At 43.4% G+C, this 22,801-nt stretch overlaps 1 protein-coding gene across 2 annotated transcripts in view; it reads right to left on the bottom strand.

Moving 5' to 3' along the window:
• POLK (DNA polymerase kappa) overlaps positions 1–22,801 on the bottom strand; it is a 179,839-nt gene that overhangs the window by 59,510 nt on the left and 97,528 nt on the right. For both annotated transcript variants that reach the window (XM_033929299.1, XM_033929300.1), the window contains 3 exons: positions 17,607–17,760; positions 8,976–9,200; positions 1,848–1,972 (listed from right to left, as the gene is read on the bottom strand). In XM_033929299.1, coding sequence (XP_033785190.1) covers positions 1,848–1,972; positions 8,976–9,200; positions 17,607–17,760 — 504 coding nt within the window. The remainder of the gene's footprint in view (positions 1–1,847; positions 1,973–8,975; positions 9,201–17,606; positions 17,761–22,801) is intronic.

Raw genomic sequence — 22,801 nt, 5'->3', positions numbered from 1 at the left:
GCTGGGATGTAGAAATAAAACAGGAGGAATAAAAATACAACAACCTCTGATAAACCCGAAGCAAAACAGAGATTCTAACATAAGTGAGCAAGTACCTGACTGCAAAATACCATTTGGAAAGTATAAACTCTCTCTAAAATCACAGGTCAGGAATTTTGAATGCCTTCTGAGGTGATTCATTTTTATTATACTGACATTGTATTATATCTATGTTATATGAATGTTTTTCCATGCTGCCTTTTACAAAGTATTATTCACATTCCGCTAACATTTATCATATTTCTGTTATATGATTTTTTAAAGTGCTCTTAAAGGTTCATATTTCTGATTCTTGTATATCATGTCAGTCCTATATCATCTCAAAGTTTACCTCACTGACTGCATTTATGCTTTATTTGGTCATTTTCCTATTGTTACACTGTTAACAAAATTGTTAAATCATAAGTCAAACTGTACCTGTTGTATACTGCCTCGGATGAATCTCTTTATAAAGATGGTTAATAAATCCCAATGTATAAGATAAAATGTAAATAAATAAATATATAAAGGAAATGCAATAATTAATGTGATCCATAAAGCTGATAGAGATTTATATATTGTTGTTAATCTATGATGAAAGGTACATATCTCGCCTAGCAGGGCACAATGTATGTCCCTTCGTTCGGACTCTCTTTGCCTGAAGTGTAGGAATCCATCTGCTACTCTTGGGGCTCCTTTTACTAAGGTGCGCTAGTGTTTTTAGCGCATGCTAAAGATTAATGCGCGCTAACCATGCGCTAAATGAAAAATACTAACGCAAGCTCTATGGAGGCGTTAGCGTTTAGTGCATGTGGCATTGTAGCACACCTTAGTAAAAGGAGCCCTTGGTCATATGTTTTACTCCTGTACTGCTATATAGTGTTTTTGGAAGAGGATTTCTATACCATATCAGTGTTTTATGGAAAGCCAATGTCTCTTAACTCCCTTGGTACTTTTTTTTCGAAGTGTTCAGTGGTAGCGCCAGTTCCTAAGGGTCTGCATGCTTTTTTGAAGATTGTACATCTTTGGGGAGTTAAAGCTATTCTGCTGCATTGGCTGCATTCTGGCCCTGCTGATCCACCATCTACAACTGGAACGCCAGGGGACTCCCGATTTGGAATCCTCCCAAGGTTGTCGCCTGCAACCCACAAGGGAGCTATTTTGGAATTCTTTGGCTCCAATTGCTCGCAGTAGTTTCTTAAATTTGTAACCCTTTGGGCTCTTTCTTATCCAGTGTGCACTCCTTCTCCAGATTATTTTGGAATGTTGTATGGGTGGGGGGTGGGAGGGATAATAATTGAAAAACTTTATTGTTCCACAGACTTGTTGTACCTTGTTTATGGCAGTGCTCTTCTTTCTCTTGTCTGCTAATTGTATTGCTATGCCAATTTTTCAATAAATATGTTTAAACAAAAAACTATGATGCAAGGATTTTAGATATTTAAGCATTAGCAATTAAACTGAAGTGGTATCTCCCTGCCATAACATATAAAAATCAGACTGGTTTATTCATGAGAGGTAAAGTACTGATAATATTCAGAGAATCACTGACGTTCACAAATAGCCAAACAGCAAGAAGATTTAAAGTTATGTTTTCTGTTTAGTTTCCATAAAATTTATTTGCTCAGAATGATCATACCCTTGGTAAATGGTTGTCTGCAGAACACATGCTCCTTATTCACTACATATACTCCCTTCTGGCTGAACATCCATCTAGGAATGCAGGCAGCTATCTAGTACCAGTCTCCCTACAAGGGCAATCACTCAAATATATTTGCAAATTAGTGGTACAAGTACTAGTAGCTACCAATTTTCTATATATTGCTCACCTTTCTGATTGGTAAATCTTTGATGAAATCCATCACATCTTGTCTGTTGGGAAGGATTCTAAACTGGCCATTAGGTTTGTTCTTGTCACTGCACACTTTTGCTAACATCATATTAGGAGCAATGCCTGAAAAAGAGCAATATTACAATATTAAGTTGCAAAATAAACTGAGTTATCATATTTCATACTAGTGTTTAAGCCCGTTACAATAACGGGTGCTAGAGTAGATGTCTGTATGTCTGTTTTTTGTTTTTTATTTGTCTCTCTCTCTCTCTCTCCCTGGACGCTGTCTGTCTGTCATTCTTTGTGTCTGTGTCTCTCCCTGGTCCCCTGTCTGTGCGTCTTTCTTTCTGTCTGTCTCCCTGGCCCCCCTGCTTGCCAAAGCAGCCTCCTTTCCCTCTCCCCCTGTTGTGCAATGCCTGCTTGCTTCTTGCCCCCTTCTGTTCCACCCCATGATTGCTGTCTGCCCCCAGAACAACCATCCCCCCAAAGCAGCCCCCTTTTCCTCCCCCCCTGGCCCCCAGTTGTGCCATGCCTGCCTGCTCTGTGGCCCCCTTATGTCCCCCCCCATGATTGCTTTCTGCCCCCAGAACAACCATCCCCCCAAAGCAGCCCACTTTGCCTCTCCCCCTGTTGGGCAATGCCTGCCTGCTTCGTGGCCCCCCTTCTGTTCCTCCCCCCTCCCTGATTGCTGTCTGCCCCAGCATACCCCTCCCCCCAAAGCAGCCCCCTTTCACTCTCCCTCTGGCCCCCTGTTGTGCCATGCCTGCCTGCTCCGTGGCCCTCTTCTGTTCCCCCCATGATTGCTGTCGGCCCCCAGCACAACCATCCCCCCAAAGCAGCCCCCTTTGCCTCTCCCCCTGTTGTGCAATGCCTGCCTGTCTGCTTCGTGCACTCAGCACAACCCTCCCACCAAAACAGCTCCTTTTTCTGGCTGCTCCAGGGCCCTTCTTTTTTGGCTTCCCCTCCCGTTCTTACCTTCCTCCATGCATCCATGTTTCCTGCCGCCGCTGCCGCTCCTGTTCAAAGTGGCCTGCTTAGGTTCATGGGCGGCTGTATTGAACCTCGCAGGCCGCTCTCCATATGATAGCATGTTCCTTCTGACGCGATGTGGCCTGCGAGGTTCGCTACAGCCGGCCGCGAACCTCATCAGGCTGCTTCAAATAGGAGCGGCAGCAGTTGGTGCGGGAGGGGGGGAATCGTCGACGCTGCTGCGGCGCAAGGGGATCGGGGCCATGTTGCCAGCGGGACAACCCTCAGCCCTCTCCCTTCTCCTCTCGCGCGCTGTGGAGGCGATCGTTGGCTGGCTGCAGTCCCGGCTTGGAAAGGGCAGGGGGTGCTAGCGGTGGAGAGCAAGGAAGAGCGCGCATGCCACTTGTCTTGCCTCGCGTGAGGCCTGACCGTAAGCCGCGCATGCACACTTCCTATGTGTGCTACAGCTCACGGAAAATGGACGCACGCATAGGAAGTGCGCATGCGCGGCTTACCATTTTATTATATTAGATATAGAAACTTAAGGTCTTGCATCAGCTCAGCACCATAACCCTGAGATGAAGTAAGAAGAAAGATCCAATGGTTAGGGAGAGGGGAGTGGTGGGTGGAATGCAAGGCCAGTTACTGCAGAAGGTAGGATGGAAGACAGAAATGATGGTCATCACAGGGAGCAGAGTGGAGAAGAGAACGGTCATCACAAGGAGGAGAACTGGAGGAGAGAAATAATACCTCCATTAATTGCCCTCCCTAGACTTCAGAAGACCTGGTATTTCTAATAATCACCCAGGTGATTAGAGAAAATAAGATATATTTTTCAGAGACAAGTGACAAAATAATTTGTCTTTACACAGATTTAAAAAGTGAATGCTATTTATTATACATATGAACCCTAAGTGATACTAAGAAGTGGTGGCAAAGTTCAGTTCAGTTGTGGATTAGGAATTGGTGATCGGATAGAAAACAGAGGGTAGTGTTAAATGGTAATCTTTTTCAATGGAGGAGATGTAAACAGTGGAGTACCACAGGGATCTGTACTGGGACCGGTGCTATTTAACATATATATAAATGATCTGGAAATTGAAATGACGAGCGAGGTGATTAAATTTGCAGATGACACTAAACTATTCAAAGCTGTTAAAACGCATGCAGATTGTGAAAAATTGCAGGCAGACCTTAGGAAATTGGAAGACTGGGCAACCAAGTGGCAGATGAGATTTAATGTGGACAAATGCAAAGTAATGCACACTGGGAAGAATAACCCAAATCACAGTTAGCAGATGCTAGAGTCCACCTTAGGGGCTAGTGCCTAAGAAAAAGATCTGGGTGTCATTGTAATATGATGAAACCTTCTGCCCAATATGTGGCAGCAGTCAAAAAAAGCAAACAAGATGCTAGGAATTATTTTAAAAGGGATGGTTAACAAGACTAAGAATGTTATAATGCCTCTGTATTGCTCCATGGTGCGACCTCACCTGGAGTATTGCGTTCAATTCTGGTCTCCTTATCTCAAGAAAGATATAGCGGCACTAGAAAAGGTTCAAAGAAGAGCAGCCAAGATGATAAAGAGGATGGAATTCCTCTCGTATGAGGAAAGACTAAAAAGGTTAGGGTTCTTCAGCTTGGAAAAGAGACAGCTGAGGAGAGATAGGATTGAAGTCTACACAATCTTGAGTGGAGTAGAATGGATACAAGTGGATCAATTTTTCACTCTGTCAAAAAATTACAAAGACTAGGGGACACTCAATGAAGTTACAGGGAAATACTTTGAAAACCAAAAGGAGGAAATATTTTTTCACTCAGAGAATAGTTAAGCTCTGGAACACATTGCCAGAGGTTGTGGTAAAAGCAGATAGCATAGCTGGTTTTAAGAAAGGTTTGGATAATTTCCTGGAGGAAAAGTCCATAGTCTTGTTATTGAGAAAGACATGGGGGAAGCCACTGCTTGCCCTGGATTGGTAGCATGGAATATTGCTTCTCTTTGGGTTCTGTCCAGATATTAGTGACCTGGATTTGCCACCATGAGGACAGGCTACTGAGCTTGATGGACCATTGGTAAGGCTATTCTTATGTTCTTAAGATAGAGGGTTCCTTTTACGAAGGCGCATTAGGGCCTTAACACGCGGAATAGCGTGCGCTAAAATGCCACATGCACTAGCCGCTACCGCCTCCTCTTGAGCAGGCAGTAGTTTTTCAGCTAGCGCGCACTACCATATTTTCACGCATATAACGCGCACATTTTACATGATTTTTACAAACCGTGCGCGTTATACGTGTGAGCGCGTTTTACAACTTTTTTTTTCAATCCGATCGGCATCCCCCCTACGAACCGGCATCCTCCCCCCCACCGCGATCCTACATCCCCCCCAGCACCGCAAAACATGTCTTACCCGAATGGGCACCGGCACCAGCACCAAAGCACAGGATGTGCCAGTGCCCGAAGATCCTCCCTCGTTGGTTTGGGCTGGACTGGGCTGGGCGGTGCAGAAGAGATCCTCCTTCTTCCTGCGCCTGGCTGGACTAGGCTTTGAGCATTTGCGCATGCTCAAAGCCTTCTGGTTTCGCTCTCTCCGAGATTATCGCGGGTAAGCAAGTGGGGGGGAGGATGCCGGTTCGTAGGGGGGATGCCGGATCGGATTGAAAAAAAAAAGTTGTAAAACGCGGGTAAGTGAGCGGGGGGGGGGGGGGGGAGGATGCCGGTTCGGAGTAGGCGGGAGGAGGTTTTAGCATGCACGGTATATGCGTGTGTGCGCTATATTAAAATTTTTTTACATAGATTTGTGTTCCCCGCGCGCTATACCCGTGTGCGCGTTTTACACGGGTGTGCGTTATCTACGTGAACATAAGAACATAATAACATAAGAAGTTGCCTCCGCTGAGGCAGACCAGAGGTCCATCTCGCCCAGCGGTCCGCTCGCGCGGCGGTCCATCAGGCACATTGCCTGAGCAGTGGTCCCTGACTAGCTCTATAGCCTATCTCTACTCCTATTCCTGTAACTTACCTCTACTTTTATCCCTACAACCCATATCTACTCCTATCTATACCCCTCAATCCCTTTGTCCTCTAGGAACCTATCCAAACCTTCTTTGAAGCCCTGTATAGTGCTCCTGTCTACCACAGCCTCTGGAAGCACATTCCATGTATCTACCACCCTCTGGATGAAAAAGAACTTCCTAGCGTTTGTTCTAAACCTGTCCCCTTTCAATTTCTCCGAGTGCCCCCTTGTACTTGTGGTTCCCCTTAGTTTGAAAAATCTGTCCCTGTCTACTTTCTCTATGCCTTTCAGGATCTTGAAGGTTTCTATCATGTCTCCCCTAAGTCTCCGCTTCTCCAGGGAGAAAAGTCCTAACTGTTTCAATCTGTCAGTATATGAGAGATTTTCCATACCCTTTATCAGCTTTGTTGCTCTTCTCTGGACTCCCTCAAGTACCGCCATGTCCTTCTTGAGGTACGGCGACCAGTACTGGACACAGTATTCCAGATGCGGCCGCACCATTGCACGGTACAGTGGCAGGATGACTTCCTTTGACCTGGTCGTGATACCCTTTTTAATGATACCCAACATTTTGTTTGCTTTTCTTGAGGCTGTGGCGCACTGCGCCGACGCCTTCAGTGTTGTGTCTACCATCACTCCCAGGTCTCTTTCCAGGTTACTTACCCCTAGTGGTGATCCCCCCATTTTGTAGCTGAACATCGGGTTCTTCTTCCCCCACATGCATGACCTTGCATTTCCCTATGTTGAAGCTCATTTGCCACTTTTTGGCCCACTCTTCCAGTGTCGTTAGATCCTTTTGGAGATCTTTGCAGTCTTCCATGGTTTTAACCCTGCTGTATAGTTTGGTGTCATCCGCAAATTTAATGACCTCACATTTTGTTCCCACCTCTAGGTCGTTTATGTAGATATTGAACAGGAGCGGTCCCAGCACTGACCCCTGCGGAACTCCGCTCGTGACCCATTTCCAGTCTGAGTAATGTCCCTTTATTCCAACCCTCTGTTTCCTGTCTGCCAGCCAGTTTTTGATCCATCGGTGGACCTCCCCTTGCACCCCGTGATTCCATATCTTCTTAAGCAGTCTTTCGTGTGGTACCTTGTCGAAGGCTTTTTGGAAGTCAATGTAAATGATGTCTATAGATTCCCCTTTATCTACCTGGCTGTTTACCCCCTCAAAGAAGTACAATAAGTTTGTAAGGCATGACCTACCCTTACAGAAGCCATGCTGACTCGACTCAAGCTGCCCATTGTTTTCAATGTGTTCACAGATGCTGTCCTTAACCAGCGTTTTCATCATCTTTCCCGGGATCGAGGTCAAGCTCACTGGCCTGTAGTTACCTGGGTCACCCCTTGAACCCTTCTTGAAGATGGGCGTGACATTTGCTATCTTCCAGTCCTCCGGGATCTCTCCAGTTTTTAAGGATAGGTTGCATATTTGTCGAAGTGGCTCTGCTATTTCGTTCCTTAGTTCCTTGAGTACCCTTGGGTGAATGCCGTCCGGACCCGGTGAAAATACGGTAATCCGGTGCGTGTGCTAAAAACGCTAGAGCACCTTCATAAAAGGAGCCCAGAATGTACACTAGATCAGTAACTCAATGAAAACTTAAAAAGAAACAGTAAAATACAATCATCTGCCAATCTTCCAGATACCTGACCAAAAAGGAAGGGTGGAACATCTCAGTACAGCCATTCTACATGGCTTCTGATACAGGCTATCCCAGCATGCCTCTCAAGAATCTGCATGCAGCACAGATGTGCAATCAAGTACTACGTATACCTATTCCAGATGGAATGAATGTTATGTTAATCAGGTTTTCTATTCTGCCTTTACCTATTCAGTTCAAGGTCCAATTATTATAAGAAGTTGGGGGTCAGTTATCCAGGAAGTTACAATGGAAGTTTGACACAGACATTCAATAGAGTTGTTAGTAGTTTCAAGTTTATTATGGTTTGATAGACCGCTTTAGTACCAAAGCAGTGTACAATATAAAACTATTTTAAAACAAACAAAAATAATTAAAAACCAGAGAAAGGCATATATATGCAAATTTGAAATGTCAAGACATGGTACAAGAGGAAAAAAGGGGAGGGTTTACAATTTATAAAATAAAAAATTTAAAAGGTAATGGGAAGAACGATATGAAGAAGGGGAAGACTTAGGTGATCCATTTATCTAAATCTCAAAAGCATCCTTACAGAGAAAGAAGATCAGTACAGTAATTAATACAGTTGAGTTATAATTACAAATATATCGTTACAAGTTCAAGTAGGTCATTGTTGACTCATCATTATATCCCAGGAATTGCATTAGACAGTTTAGAAATGGGCTTTTACAACTACTGTTTCAGTTAATTCAGGATTGGCTCCCTGTCTTGTTACAAAAATGCTTTTAAAAGTTTTCTGAACCTGAGATAGTGGTTACAAGATCGTATTGTAAGTGGAAAAGATCGTACTGTAAGTGGTAGTTAGATCCAGCATTTTGCTAATTGATATTGGATAGAAAAGGTAATTTGCCTGGTAAACTTTATATTGTTGCATGCTGCGAAATTTAAGTGGAAAAGATTAGATGTACGTATACTACACTGGTATGAAAAAAGCTACAGAAACTATGAAACACTTGCAGAGATTTATGGAAATTATGCCAAAGTTTTGCTATAACACAGAAAAGTGCATCTCTAGAAAATTTGTATAATTGATCACATTCCCAATTAACAGTTTCTCAGTCCTTGTGACTATCTGCCACATTTGATGAAATCTCTGACATATAGGATTCCCTAAATTTATCTATTTGAGGTATAGACATATCTTGAGGTAGTTGCACATGTCCCATTTGCTCATATTCTAGTCATTTATGTCTGTTGTTGGTGCCTTCCTTATAGAATTACCTCTATAGAGACCATAACAAAACTGGACAGAAGTCATGGTTTTTATGATATCATTGGCTAATATGCTCAAATCAACAGGTGAAAAAATCTCAGTGTGATGGGAGAGCTTTTGTTTCATCTTACTGTAACTTGTACATAATGCTTAATGCAGATCATGTGAGAAGAAAATAGAATGTATTATATAAATTATAATTAATTTAGAAAAGGACCCTTTCCACCCAGTTTTAATATTGTTTGCAGATATTAATCAAAAAAGAGTACCTGCACTTGCTGTTAGCGTAGTCTTTTGCTCAATTCTAAATCGAATTTCTTTCACAGCTTCTTCAACTGATATTCCAAAGATGATGGAGTGCTCTGCTAAACTTGGGGTGTTTTGCTTTGCATTGTCCTCATTTGCATGCAAAGTATTGTCTTCAAATAGCACCGGAGAGATGGAATGCACAGGCAAACTGCTTTCTGCCACTTCCTTTATATGCTCTTCTCTACCTGCATTGCAAAAAGTTTATAGTTGTTGAATATGAATTTCTTGACACAATTTATAACTACAAGAATATTTTAAATAATTTGGATTGAGCTGTATGTTGCTCCCCAAAAAACCTGGATTTGATTTTGGAGTCAGGTCTTCTACTTACTATATCAGCTGGGGCTGGGAATCCTAGTCAATGTGCACTAGTGATACCTGGTTTAGGGGCTCAAGCTTGTAATGTAATAGGTATAGTTTTGTTTTTATTTTAAGAAAAGGCAAGGGGAGGTCAGAGCAGCACGACCTTTGCGCTTTCTGCCTGTTCCTGCACCACTCCTTGATTGGCTGAGGTCAGTTCTCATCAAGAGAAACTGGTCAAGTAGTTAGGAAAGCAAAGAATAACATGGAAGAAAAACTAGCCGGCATGGTAAAAGAGGGGGAGGGGGTGGAGAGAGATTTTTTTTACATACTTATATATTAGTGAAAGGAAGAAGAACGAAAGTGGCATTGTGAGACTCAAAGGTGAAGAGGAGAAATATATAGAAGCTTATAAATATACAGTTGAATTGCTTAACAAATATTTCAGAGCTGAAGCACCAGGAGCAGAACCACAGAAGACAAATAGGGGTAGGTAGAGGTGTGGTAGACCCTGATTGATTTTCAGAGGACTCTGTGAGAAGATAGCTAAATTAAAGGCGGACAAAGTGATGGGGCCAGATGATGATTTTACAAACATTTATTAAACAATCTTACAACTTATTCCATTGGGTCCCCCTTCAAAGTACTCCCCTACCCTACGTATACACTTTTCCCAACATCGTTTTCACTTCTGGAAACAGTTCTTAAACGTATCTTCAGGAATTGCCAAAAGTTGTTCATCAAATTTTGCTTTATGTCTTTGATGGTGTTGAATCGCTTTCCTTTCAGAATGGATTTAAGTTTAGGAAACAAGAAGAGGTCAGCAGAAGCCAAGCCAGGAGAGTAAGGTAGCTGGGGAAGAACTTTCATCACGTTTTTTCGCAAAACACCTCCCATGAATCATGACATGTTCAACATTTCATAAGTTTCTGTAGTGGTCTTATACAAGGCAGGATTAATTCGGCACTTGTGTACACTGGGCCCCCTAGCCCTGCCCTGCCTTGCCCCACCCCCATTTATTTACCTGTTTTCTTCTTTACTTCTTTATTTCCAGTTGTATTTCTTTTTTTCTTTTATTATAAAATTCAAAACAAACAACAAAGATTACCATTCCAGTGCCAGTGTAGTTTTAGTTCTATACAAGCCCCAAACATCTCTGAACAAATCTCTCCTTCCTTCCCTTCCCACCTACTTGCCCAGGACTTTAACTGAACCCCTTCCATTCGTATATAAAAGTGTTCATATGCATTGTAAAGCAGTAATACTATCCGAAACATAAGTCTATATTAATAACCAAGTTTGCAACTCCTCTCAACTGCCTCACTCTATGTCATCCAACTGTAACCCATATGTATGTATAAACAACCAAATCTGTAACTCCTCTAGTACGTTCCACTCCATGTATGTTAATTTGCAACAAAACAAAGCAAGCGGTTAAAACCCCTAGAGATCTTGAGCTGCTTTAACACAGGGAAGGGAGGTGCACTAGCGTCGACACGAGGTAGAAACAGGAAAAAGAAAAGGGCGAAAACTTTGCACCGATCCAAGCCATACACACCAATGATGTGGACTGCAAAACTCCTAGCCCATCAAGGGAGAGCTGAGCTGCGAAGTTTGTGTTCCCCGCTCAGGGAAAACTTGGCGCCAACAAGCATAAGCAGGAGTGCTCCGATGCAGAGTAAACATCGGTGCTGTGATTGCTGCACTAAAGAGTGAGCAAAAACAAGAACAGAGAGCTTAGGGTCCAAACACAACATCCCCCGTCTGTAGCTAGCGTTCTGCAGACAGGAGGAGCACCTACCGGCCTGCGGCTCCAGCCCTCCCTGGATCCCGTGACACAATGCCCGGGCAGAGGCTCGCTTACCTGCAGCTTGCCTCGATCTCCAGGCTGTAACCAGCCAAAGGCACCACTGCAGGATTCACTTTATAATCTAATCCTCCCCAGAAAAGCCCGCAGAACTGCACCCTGTGCCACTTCCAGCCGCCGCTGCCTCCTCCTGTCCCACACGGCAGCCACCGCCACCAGCTCCTTCTTGCTGCTGCCGCTCAATTTTTATTATTTTTAATTCGTAGCACAGGGTGAGAGAGGGGAGACGCCGATGTCACAAGTGTGTAATTTTTTTTCCCAAGGAAAACGCAAAACCCCAGCACAGTGGCATACCTAGTATATGTGACACCTGGGGGCCCATAATTTTTTACCCCCCTCCCATCTGTATGAAAAACACGATTTTTAGTAACAATCCACACATCGCACAAGAGTGTACCTAGGAAAAGGCAGCATCTTACATACTGCAGTGAGCAGTACAACATTAATACACCCATTGTAAAACTAAACAAGCCAGACTAGTACAGATCAATCCTGCATAGTCAATCCTAACAGAAAACCATGTCTTCCAAACACACAGAACACAGAAAACACCTTCACCTAGTATGGAATATGTAATCACAAACTATCCCCTCCCCCTTTTACAAAACTGTAGTGCAGATTTTAGCCACGGTGTTAACAGCTCAGACATTCATAAAATTCTGAGCGTTGGAGCTGTTACCACCATGGCCGGTGCTGAAAAACACTCTATTGTTTTGTAAAATGGGGGGATAAAATAGAAATATGTAGACAAAGGTTAAACTTAACCACCAAGAAGTTGGACTCTGCATACAATGCAACACCACAGAAACAGTGATGCATGTCCCCTAAAGCAAAAAAACAAATAAATAGACATTTTTTTCTACCTTTGTCTTCTCTAGTTTCTGCTTCCCTCATCTTCTTGTCATTCTCTTCCTTTCATCCACTGTCTGCCCTATCTCTGTCCCTTCTATATGGCATCTTCTCTCCTTCTATGCCCCTTCCAGAAACTGTATGCCTCTCCCTTCCATCTCTCCCTTCACCCCCATTGGTCTGGCATCCATCTTCTTCCATTCCTTCCGCCAATGGTCTGGCATCTCTCTCCTCTCCTCTTCTTCCCTTCCCTCTCCCACACCCCATGGTTTGCCATTTCACTCTCTCCTTTCCCTTCCCCCCACTTCCATCAGCATCGGCCCACTTTCTTTTCCTGAACCCCAATTCCATCCAGTATCCTTTCCCCTTGTCTCTCTCCTCTTTCCCTGCACCCCAATTCCATCAAGTATCCTCTCCCCTTATGTCTCTCTCCCCTTTCCCTGCACACCAATTCCATCTAGTATCCTTTCCCCTTATGTCTCTTCTCCTCTTTCCCTGCACACCATCAGCATCTGCCCCCTTTCTTTTCTTCCAACCCAATTCCATCCAGTATCCTTTCCCTTTATGTCTCTCTCCTCTTTCCCTGCACACCAATTCCATCAGCATCTGCACCCTTTCTCTCCCTCCACCACCCTTCCATACAACTCTGCCCCCTTTCTCTCCCTCCACCACCCTTCCATGCTCCTTTCTCTCTCCCTCCCTCCAAACCAATGCTATGCAAGGTCCCACGATGATTGCAGCTGCCAGTTCTACTCTGGAAGAAGTAAGTGACGTCAGAGGGGGTGGATCGGCAGACGTGGGGAGTTGCTGCAAGGTCCCACGATGATTGTGTCTGCTGGACCATCCCCCTCTGATGTCACTTACTTCTTTTGAGCATAGCTGGCAGACGCCATCATCGCAGGACCTTGCAGCACCTCAGCGCGGCTGCCAGTCCACCCCCCTCTGACGTCACTTTTTCCGGAGCAGAGCCAGCCATGTTGCCGTCGATGGGGGGGCCATGTTATCATCAATGCCGGTGGGGGCTGTGTTGCCGATGCCGTTTGAAAAAAAAAAATAATAATTTGAAAAAGTGAGTCCTCTGTTTGCCCTCCTTCAGCGGGCCCCCCTGACAATTTCGGGACCTAGGCACATGCCTACTGGGCCTACCCTTTAATTTAGCTCTGCTAAGCCCCCATTCATGTTCTGGAACAGGTTCCAGCATCCCGAAGACTAAGAGGTGTTGCAGAGTATTGCAGAACCTGAACTCTCTTGCGGTTGACTTGCCAGAGTCCAGAAACTAAACCTGAGGCATGCAAAGAAGGACTAACAAGTATACGATGAAAAGTCGAGTCCACTCCTGATAAAACTAAGAAGTCAGCCTTCGAGATGAGGAAGCCACGTGTGACTCCTGGCATCATCAGCGTTTTTTTTTTTCTTTCATTCTTTCTTTTTTGAGGCTCAGCCATTGCACAGGAACCTCAGGATGCCTGGAATTGGAACCGTTGTAATGCAGGCATAGCCCTGGGAATGTCTTTGGGAGGAAAAAGCTGCTTATCCCTGATGACACCTACATGAGGAACAAAGAGAACTACGACCCCCTCCCAACGTTCAGCGAAACTTGTTCACAGGGAGCAACTTAGGGCGGCATTCGGCAACACCTGACTAGAGGTCATCCAGACCTATGCCAACAAGAATCTGGCCCTTGAAAATACATCTGCTGAAGGTGATCCTTGAGGCAGCGTCCTCATCCAAAGACGGATCCAAAGAGTCCGGTGGCTCAGACATTGCACCAGCAGAGAATGTACTAAGAACTCGAATGAGATCATAAAGTACACCCGGCACCTAAGCCACACCAACCATCACCAGCAGAGGACAGGCATGCACCTCCACAGAGGAATGACAGACACGTGCCATAAAGGAAGTGGCCACAGCCACTCACCTGAGGATGCCGCTAGAAAAGAATGTTTTGTAACATAACATCCACCCTGCGATCCTGAGAGTCCTTATACCTCACTCCCCAGGGCTGCATGCTGGATAACTTGCGCCACAGCGGAATCTACCTCAGGCTGTTCAAACCTGCTGAAAATCAGGATCCAGGTGATAAAGCGTAGACTTAGCTTTAGCAGATTGGAAAGAGCTTTCCGGGGTATCACACTGTTCTGAAACCAGACCAAGAAGATTTGGACTGAATGGAAAAAGGGGAATAGGAGAACGGTCCAGGACCAAAGCCAGAGAAGTAGAAGGTGGAAAATCCAAATGAAGCTCTTTCAGATCATCATCCATAAAGAGGTGAACAGAAGCCTGCTTAAAGTGTGAAGAAGGGGCAGCACCCCAAATCTGGATACTCGGGGCTGCCAAGGAGACCAGTCTCAGCAAAGGCATCAGCCAGAGCCAAATTAAATACAGTGGCAGGAGACAGAAGAATCATAAAATCTGCATGGCAACTACTGCAATCGAGGTCTGGCATGGCCAGACGAGAGAGCTCCCGAACAGGAAACATCGCCACAGACTCAATAAACCAAAAAAGCCCTGACATGCCTGCCAGCTGCGTCAAACGAGCGCCTTTCAGAGGAGCTGAATAACATCCAGTGAAAAGGCTAACTCCGCAACCATGGCAGGGCTCTGTTGAGGTACATGTGTTGCGCCAAAAGTCTCCAGACTCAGAATGCAGGCGTTTTGCGCCAGACTCTAGAACAGTCTCTGGACGAGATTTTCTTTGGAAGGCACAGACCCAGGCCGGATCCCCAGCCCAAGATTACTCAGAGGAGGCAAAGTCTGAAGCTCCCGTCTCCTCCCCCAGAGCGCTACAACACATGGTACACAATTGCTGATCCAGCGCCAATCTGGCACAATCAATGTCCACATTCAACAGATTAGGGGCTGGGGAGTCCATCCCAAATAATTTTGAGTCAAATCAAGAGTTTTTTGAGGCAGAAATAAAAGTTAAATAAAAGATCGATTTCAAAATCCAAGATGGTCGCCATCACGAATTCATGTAAAAAACGGCAAACATAAATAAAAACTGAAAATAAAAAATAGCAATTTGGGGTTTGGGGAGGTGGGTGACCTGAACCCTACCCTCAAACTATAAAAAACGATTTTAAAATCATTTTTCAAGCCACCACTAAAGTTCCCATAGGAAATAATGGAGGTTTATTCACAACATGGAGTGCCAGACTGTCAGCAGCTTTAAACAGCATTTGAATGGAGGGAATGGATTTTCTGCCTCAGAAACAGCTCCAAATGGATCCAGATTTGAAATCTTCGGATTGCCAGCTGGCCAGAAATTGACTACGACCTCTACCCTCACGGTTCCTCGTTCACAAAGGCGGGGGCAGGAAAGGCAGCCTGAGCATTGAAACGCAGGTGGGTTTAACTACAGACGCATATAGCCTGCACTTGAAACTCATGACAAGATCACCGGCAAGCAGACTCCCAGGGGAAGGGAACCCGAATCTAGAAATGGTGGCACACAGATCCACCAGAGTTTCTCTGTGAAGAGGCAGTCCGGCACCGTGGGACTGCATCCTTTCCTCCGACAGGGGATCACTGGGAAGGGGTCGAACTGAAGCCACCTAGAAACGAACTTTAATCGTAAAATAAGAAAAAAAAAAGCCGAGCTACTGCAAAAGACTTCTGTATGGACTGCTTGCAGAAATTGTAACTGGATATGTTTCCTAGCTCTCAGGCTAAGGGGGTGGAGCATGTGCTCAGAAAAGTTGTGGATTTCTGCAACGCCCGGATTGCAGGTTGGGATTGAACACCTAGCGTATGGAATCCAGAACGGACGTAACAGAATGGAGACTGGTGAGGCATACATGCATAGTACAACTCTCTTAATAGTATGGGTAAAGCTGGAGAACTGTTCCTGTACAGATCTCTTTCAGATGAAATCACCCACATATGAGGATATCTGCATTTTGCTTGTCTCCAGAGAAACTTCAATAGAGTAAAATACACATATGTGAGAATACACATATTCAAAGGAATTTATATACTTAGGACTATGAACCTTAAATAGGCACTTCCTTCTTTCACCCTTGCTGTCAAAGCTGAACAAGAGACCCATGTGGTCTCAAACACTCATACTGAACAATTTAATTCTTATAATTATCCAGCATAAACTAACTTTATTTTTCAAGATTAATGCAGCTATCAGAATTCGTATAACTTAATTACAGTTTGGGTACAGTGAAGCTCAAGGAAACACACCGATGAAAACAAAAATAAAAAACTGTGGATACAGATGTTCTGGAGATAATTTATTATACACTGACATATAAAAACATGAAAATTCAATTTAAAAAGTACAATGATAAAAAAATACAGTGATAAAAATCCAACCAGACCCTACAGTCCATGTTTCGGTGAACACGCCTTTCTCAGGGGTCCAATGGTTTGCAAACTCACATATAAAGAATTGGACTGAAAACAGTCTATTGTCTTTAAACATGTGAGCAAAGAACACCGCAGACAAGCTGAAGTAGCAAAAAAAATGCTCCAGAACACCTGTATCCACAGTTTTTTGTTTTCATCAGTGGATTGTTTTCACTGTGGATCATTGGGTCTCCCCATTTTTCTTTGTCATGGAAACACACACCTTACCCAGTGTCACATAAAGCAAGCAGCAGAGGGGATTATTCAGCTCACATACAGGATATCTCCTGACTCATATTTCAGTACTCTAGCCTCAAGCTGCCTTCTATTTAAGTTTGGACCTCAATGAAGATTAACAAATCCTGTCAAATATGAACAGCTTCACCCTCTTCTCCTCCCCCTCCCCCAAGAAATCCAGGACAGGAAAGAAAGTGTAAAAGACGATATGTGTATCCTGCCAGAGCTGGTGTTAGCTGGCCTTCTTGAACAAGGTAGCAGGGTGGGGGGTGGCGAGAGCATGATAGCGGCAGCATGAGTAGGCATCCTTCCTACTGCTGGGGGGGGGGGAGGGTTGCTTGACGGTGGTGGCAGGAGGGAGTGGGCATCCCTCCTGCTACCCAGGGTGTGTGTTGGGTGGGCTGCTTGACAGCAGCAGTGGGAGGGAATAGGCATCCCTCCTGCTGTTGGGGGGGAGGAGGGTGTTGGGGAGAGGGTTGCTTGACAGCCGGTGGGAAGAAGTAGGCATCCCTTCTGTTGAGAGTGTCAGGGGAAGGGAACAAAATCTTCTGGTAGGTCTGAACTGTCAAGCCTTACTTTTCTGTCAATGCCTGAGTCAATCAGCGCTCAGGCACTGACCAGAAAGTAAGGCTGCAACAGTTCAAACCTGCCAGAAAATTTTGCCTGCAAATGTAGGACAGAGAGGTTATGGAATCACTTGGTGATAATAGAGAATTGCCTGGAATGCTCATTTAAATATTAATGACCTCGTTGTAATACATTTGAATGACAGAGTCGGAGTCTGCCAGGAAGCTGGGAAAAGACCACAGTGAGCCCTTTGAGAATTGGCCGGTAGAATACTTCCACGCTAAACCAGCTAGCTCTGGTTTAGCGACCATCGTTAAAGGAACAGTGGGTTTTGAGAATCTTCCCCTGACAGATTCCAACCTTTTCTCTTCAAAAAGGCAAAATAATTAAATTAATAAACAAGTAAAGTACATACCATTCTCTGTAATGTTGTCTGTTCTCAGGAAATATGTTCTTTTTCCTTTGGGCCAATTCAGCCTTTCCTTCAAATGCTCTGTAAGGTCGATGTAGGCTTCATCAAGACTCAGAGGTAAAAAGTTTAGATCATACTCTGCTAGTATTTCTCTAACCTTATTAACAAAGAAATGAGATCTTTAATAAATTTTCAATAATAGTTTTTGAGTTTAACATTATTATAAGAAAAATGGACAATTGTCTTTATTCAGAACTTCACTTTTAAAAGCTTTACTGAAGAGAAAATTATTTGAAAATTTGGTCCAATCTTATAAACATTTACAGTCTGAAAACATAAAGAACAGTATAAATAGATAGGTACTTTAGGTTTGAGCCAAGTAAGAGAAAGAGGCTTAGCTACTTCCCCCTTCTTTTACTAAGCTGTAGAGCAGGGGTGCCCACACTTTTTGGGCTTGCGAGCTACTTTTAAAATGACCAAGTCAAAATGATCTACCAACAATAAAATTTAAAAAAAAAACACAATGCACACTGTACGCATACAATTGTTAATTATCATTCCTATTCTGGGGTTTTTTCAAAGAGGTCAAAGGAGATGACTCTATGCACTGTCACCTCAGTAACAACCATACAAAAATAGACAAATACCCACCCCCTCCCTTTTTACTAAACCACGATAGCAGTTTTTAGCGTAGGGAGCTGCGCTGAATGCCCAGCGCTGCTCTCGACGCTCATAGGCTCCCTGCGCTAAAAACCTCTATTGCGGTTTAGTAAAAGGGGACCATATTGTAAAATATAGAGAGCAGATATAAATTCAGACACATTTTGATCACTAAATTTAAAATAAAATCATTTTTTCTACCTTGTCTGGTGATTTCATGAGTCTCTGGTTGCACTTTCTTCTTCTGACTGTGCATCCAATCTTTCTTCCCTTCTTTTAGCCTGTATGCTTCCTCTCTTCCTGACCTCATTCCCCCCCCCAATGTTTTCTTCTTCTCTCCTTGCCCTCTCTTTCTTTCTCTCTTCATGCCCCCATTCTTTTTTTCTGTTTCTCTTCTTTCCTTCTGTCTCCCTGCCTGCCCTCTTTCTCCCTCCCTGCCCACCCACAAGCCACTGCTTCTGCCGCTGCCATCGGATAATAGGCCCCCAAAGCCGCCCGCCGCCGGCCAAGCTCTCCTTGCTTCGGGCCCACCAGCATTCCTCTCCCCGACGTCAATTTTGCCGTCGGAGAGGAAGTTCCGCTGGCCAGAACTTCCTCTTCGACGGCACAATTGAGGTCGGGAAGAGGAAGGCTGATCGGCCCAAGATCGACATTTTGGGAAAAATGCTGCCGGGTCCTGCCTTTGAGGAAACAGAAAGTAGGCAGGACCTGGCAGCAAGAAGAGCAAATCGCAAGCTTCACAGACCTGTCTCCCGCTTTAGCCCGCGAACAGGGCTCTAACATGTGCGTGCCGGCTTCCCTTCTTACCCCCTCCCCCTCCCCGGACATAACTTCCGGTTTCAGAGGGAAGCGAAGGGAAGCCGGTACAAGCACATGTTAGCCCCCGGAGCATAAGTTCTCCAAGCCTTTTTTTGTTTTTTTTTTTAAATGTTGAGCAGCGGAGGCAGCAGCAGAATTCAGGAGCGGGCCAGTCAGGAGGGGAAAAAAGAGAAGGGAAGAAGGGAACCCGTTCTGCGATCGACTGGGGTCGCCTGAGCGAGCGACCTGTCGATCGCGATCGACGCGTTGGGCACCCCTGCTGTAGAGGTTTCTACTGCAACCTGGAGCACAAAATGCTCTTACTTTGCTCCAACATTCATACAATTCCTATAAGTGTCAGAGCATTTAGTGCCCCGGGCCGTGGTAGAAACCTTTACCACAGCTTAGTAAAAGAGGGTCTATATTTTTAAAGAATATAGAAGTGCCTGTTATTTTAGAAAGAGCTGAATGAAAAATGTCAGAATTTGAAAGAATAAAAGCTAGCACAAAGTTGTGAGCTGTATTTGTAGTGTTTCAAAAATACACAGAAGTACCACCATTTACCCTCTACTAACTAAGGGCTCTATTTACAAAGCTGCGGTAATCACTCTGATGCTCATATGGATTCAATGACCCTGACCCTGAGCATCTGCTACATAATTCACCCTCAAAATTAGCAACTGGGGGGGTAGGCGTCCTCCTCTATTGATGGAGCCTGACGCAATTATGGTATGGCAGGTGAATGCAACAAAATAATCCACTGTTGTCATCTTCAGCCCCAAAGCCCTAAACTGTCTTCTGAAGACTAAATACGCTCTGCAGTCTTGCACATCCTTTAAAATCACTCCACCTTCACTAGGCAGAGAAGACCTTAGGTGGGACAGAAAGATGTTGGAAATAGAAGCCAGTGGCTACAACTTTGTCATAGTCCTGGCAACCCACAAGAGACCCTCCAGAATTCCCAACACTCTGTTATTATCATTGCAATGTCTGAAGATTCATTTTGAGGGAGTATAGGCATTGATTCTGACCCCCAGTCATCCCAATCTCTCTCTTTGACTGGACCTCCGGTTCCTGCAGAGGAACTTTCAGACAAGAAACCATGCTCTATGAGGTAAAATCCTCATGTGCAACCACTGGCGTGACCTCAGACTATGCAGACAGACCCCCTGATAAGCCATATAGGCTTTGAAAATAAGACCAACAAAATCAGGGGTAAAGCCCTGAACAGGATGCCTTGAGGACACTTAGAGGTGTCTGTGCAACTGTGCTACACTGAAGATGCCACGTCGCTATCAAAGTGCCCTAGGAGGAAGTTTTGTCCCAAAAATCAGGCCACCTGCAACTCCATCGCTCTAGAGCAGTGGTCTCAAACTCAAACCCTTTGCAGGGCCACATTTTGGATTTGTAGGTACTTAGAGTGCCTCAGAAAAAATAGTTAATGTCTTATTAAAGAAATGACAATTTTGCATTAGGTAAAACTCTTTATAGTTTATAAATCTTTCCTTTTGGCTAAGTCTTAATAATAATAATAATAACAATAATAATTTTTCTGATTGTTTTAAATTGCAAAGGGGAGTTAGACAGGGATGTCCTTTGTCTCCTTTACTTTTTGATATAGTGCTTGAACCCTTATTATTAGCTATTCAACAAGAGGAGGAGATACAGGGTATACCGCATAAAGATAAAGAATATAAAGTTTCTGCATATGCGGATGATATATTACTTCATTTGAGGAATCCGGAAACAACCATTCCAAATTTATTGGTTTTGATTGAAAGATTTGGAAAGTTTTCAGGATATAAAATAAATTGGACTAAATCAGAAGTTCTTCCTTTAAATGTGCATTGCACAAAAGGATTATTTGACTCATTACCTTTTATTTGGAAAGAAGAAGGAATAAAATACTTAGGTATATGGATAAAAAACACGCTTGATGAGACAATTATAATGAATGAAAAAAGTTTATTGCAAAAAGTAACAGAGTTATGTGAGCAATGGAATCCTTTACATTTATCTTGGTGGGGAAGAGTTCAAACTGTCAAAATGATGATATTGCCTGTGGTTTGTTATCAAATGGGAATGATACCAGTTTTTTTTCAGGGGTCTTTTTACAAAAAGTTAAATAATATTCTTAGTAAATTTATTTGGCTGGGTAAAGCTGTAAGAATTGCTCTAGTGACTTTACAAAAACCAATTGAGGAGGGAGGGGTAAATTTTCCAAATTTTTATAGGTTTCATCAATCCTATATATTGCGCCAAGGTATGTATTGGGTCCTCCCAGAACTCATGGAGAAGCTTCCAGATTGGTTATGGTTGGAGTGGCAGCTCATGTCTCCTATCAGGCTTCGTCATCTGCTTAGCATTAAAATGCCTAGAATAAGGAAAACCAATAGGATATTAATGGACACATGGACAACATTAAAGTATGTAAACAACTTAACTCCTATTACTATTCAAAAATCTACTTGTCAAAATATATGGCTGAACTCCAAGATACAAATAGGCGGTTTTATGATTGTCTGGAAGGATTGGATTGAAGCAGGAATACGTACTTTAGATGATGTTATTAATGATGGTAAGCTGCTGGAGTTTTCACAATTGCAACATAAATTTGGACTTAATAAAAAACAAAGTTATAAGTGGTTGCAATTGAAGCAGGCTATTCAGGCAGGGTTCCCTGAATGGAAGTCTTTAAATACTCATTTTACTCTAGAATTCTTATGCTTCCAGGCAGATTTTATGGGTCACCAGGCCGCACAGTGGTATAAAACATTATCTGGATATTTAAATAAAAAACCAAGGACTGTACTTAGAGATATTTGGAGCATTGAGATTAAGCATCAAATTAATGCATCTCAATGGCCACGTATTTGGTCTTGGAGGATAAGATGTACAATGTCTGCGTCTATGAGGCAAACATGGTTTTTCCTGTTGCATAGAGCACTCTGGACCCCTGTTCGCTTACAAAAATTGGATTGCTCTAAGTCTAATAGATGTTGGCATTGTCATCTTGAGGCTGGAACTCTAGATCATTTATTATTTTATTGTCCTTTTATTAATAATTTTTGGAAATTGATCTGGGGTCAAATAAATTGTATGTTAGAGAATCCTGTGGCCCTATCATATGACACAGTTTTGTTTGGAATGTCTATGAGGGCCAAAAGTCAAATTTCATCGAATAATAACAAACTGTTAATGATTTTAACAGGAGTTGCCATCCAACATATAACACATAACTGGAAAGACTATAGAGGATTGAATTATTGTTTCTGGTGGAGTTCGGTTTGTCAGGTGTATGAAATGGAAAAAACATTGGCAATCAAGAGAGGTTATTATAAGAAATTTAAAGAGGTGTGGAGACCATTAATTGAGTATTATAATAAATAAATAATTATATTTATCCCCATTAAATATATGTAGGGGGGAGGAGGGATGGGTGGGTTTTATGACATTATGAGGGGTAATATATGGAAAGGGAGGGAGGGGAGATAGTTTATGGTATAAAATGAATGTAGAGTTTCAAGTGAAGAATGTATAGTATGACTTGAATTATTGTACACTTGTTTGCATAATGTAAAAACGAATAAAGATATTTAAAAAAAAAAAAAAAATAATAATAATATTGTAATTTATAGCTATAGATGATAAACATACCGAGGGCCTCAAAATAGTACCTGGTGGGCCACATGTGCCCCCTGGGCCATAAGTTTGAGACCACTACCCTAGAGGGACCAGAG

This window comes from Geotrypetes seraphini, chromosome 1 (assembly GCF_902459505.1).
Source record: "Geotrypetes seraphini chromosome 1, aGeoSer1.1, whole genome shotgun sequence".
In the NCBI taxonomy this organism is placed as follows: domain Eukaryota; kingdom Metazoa; phylum Chordata; class Amphibia; order Gymnophiona; family Dermophiidae; genus Geotrypetes; species Geotrypetes seraphini.
Note: the sequence above shows the minus strand (reverse complement) of the source record. Positions and strands in the feature narration are given on the sequence as shown.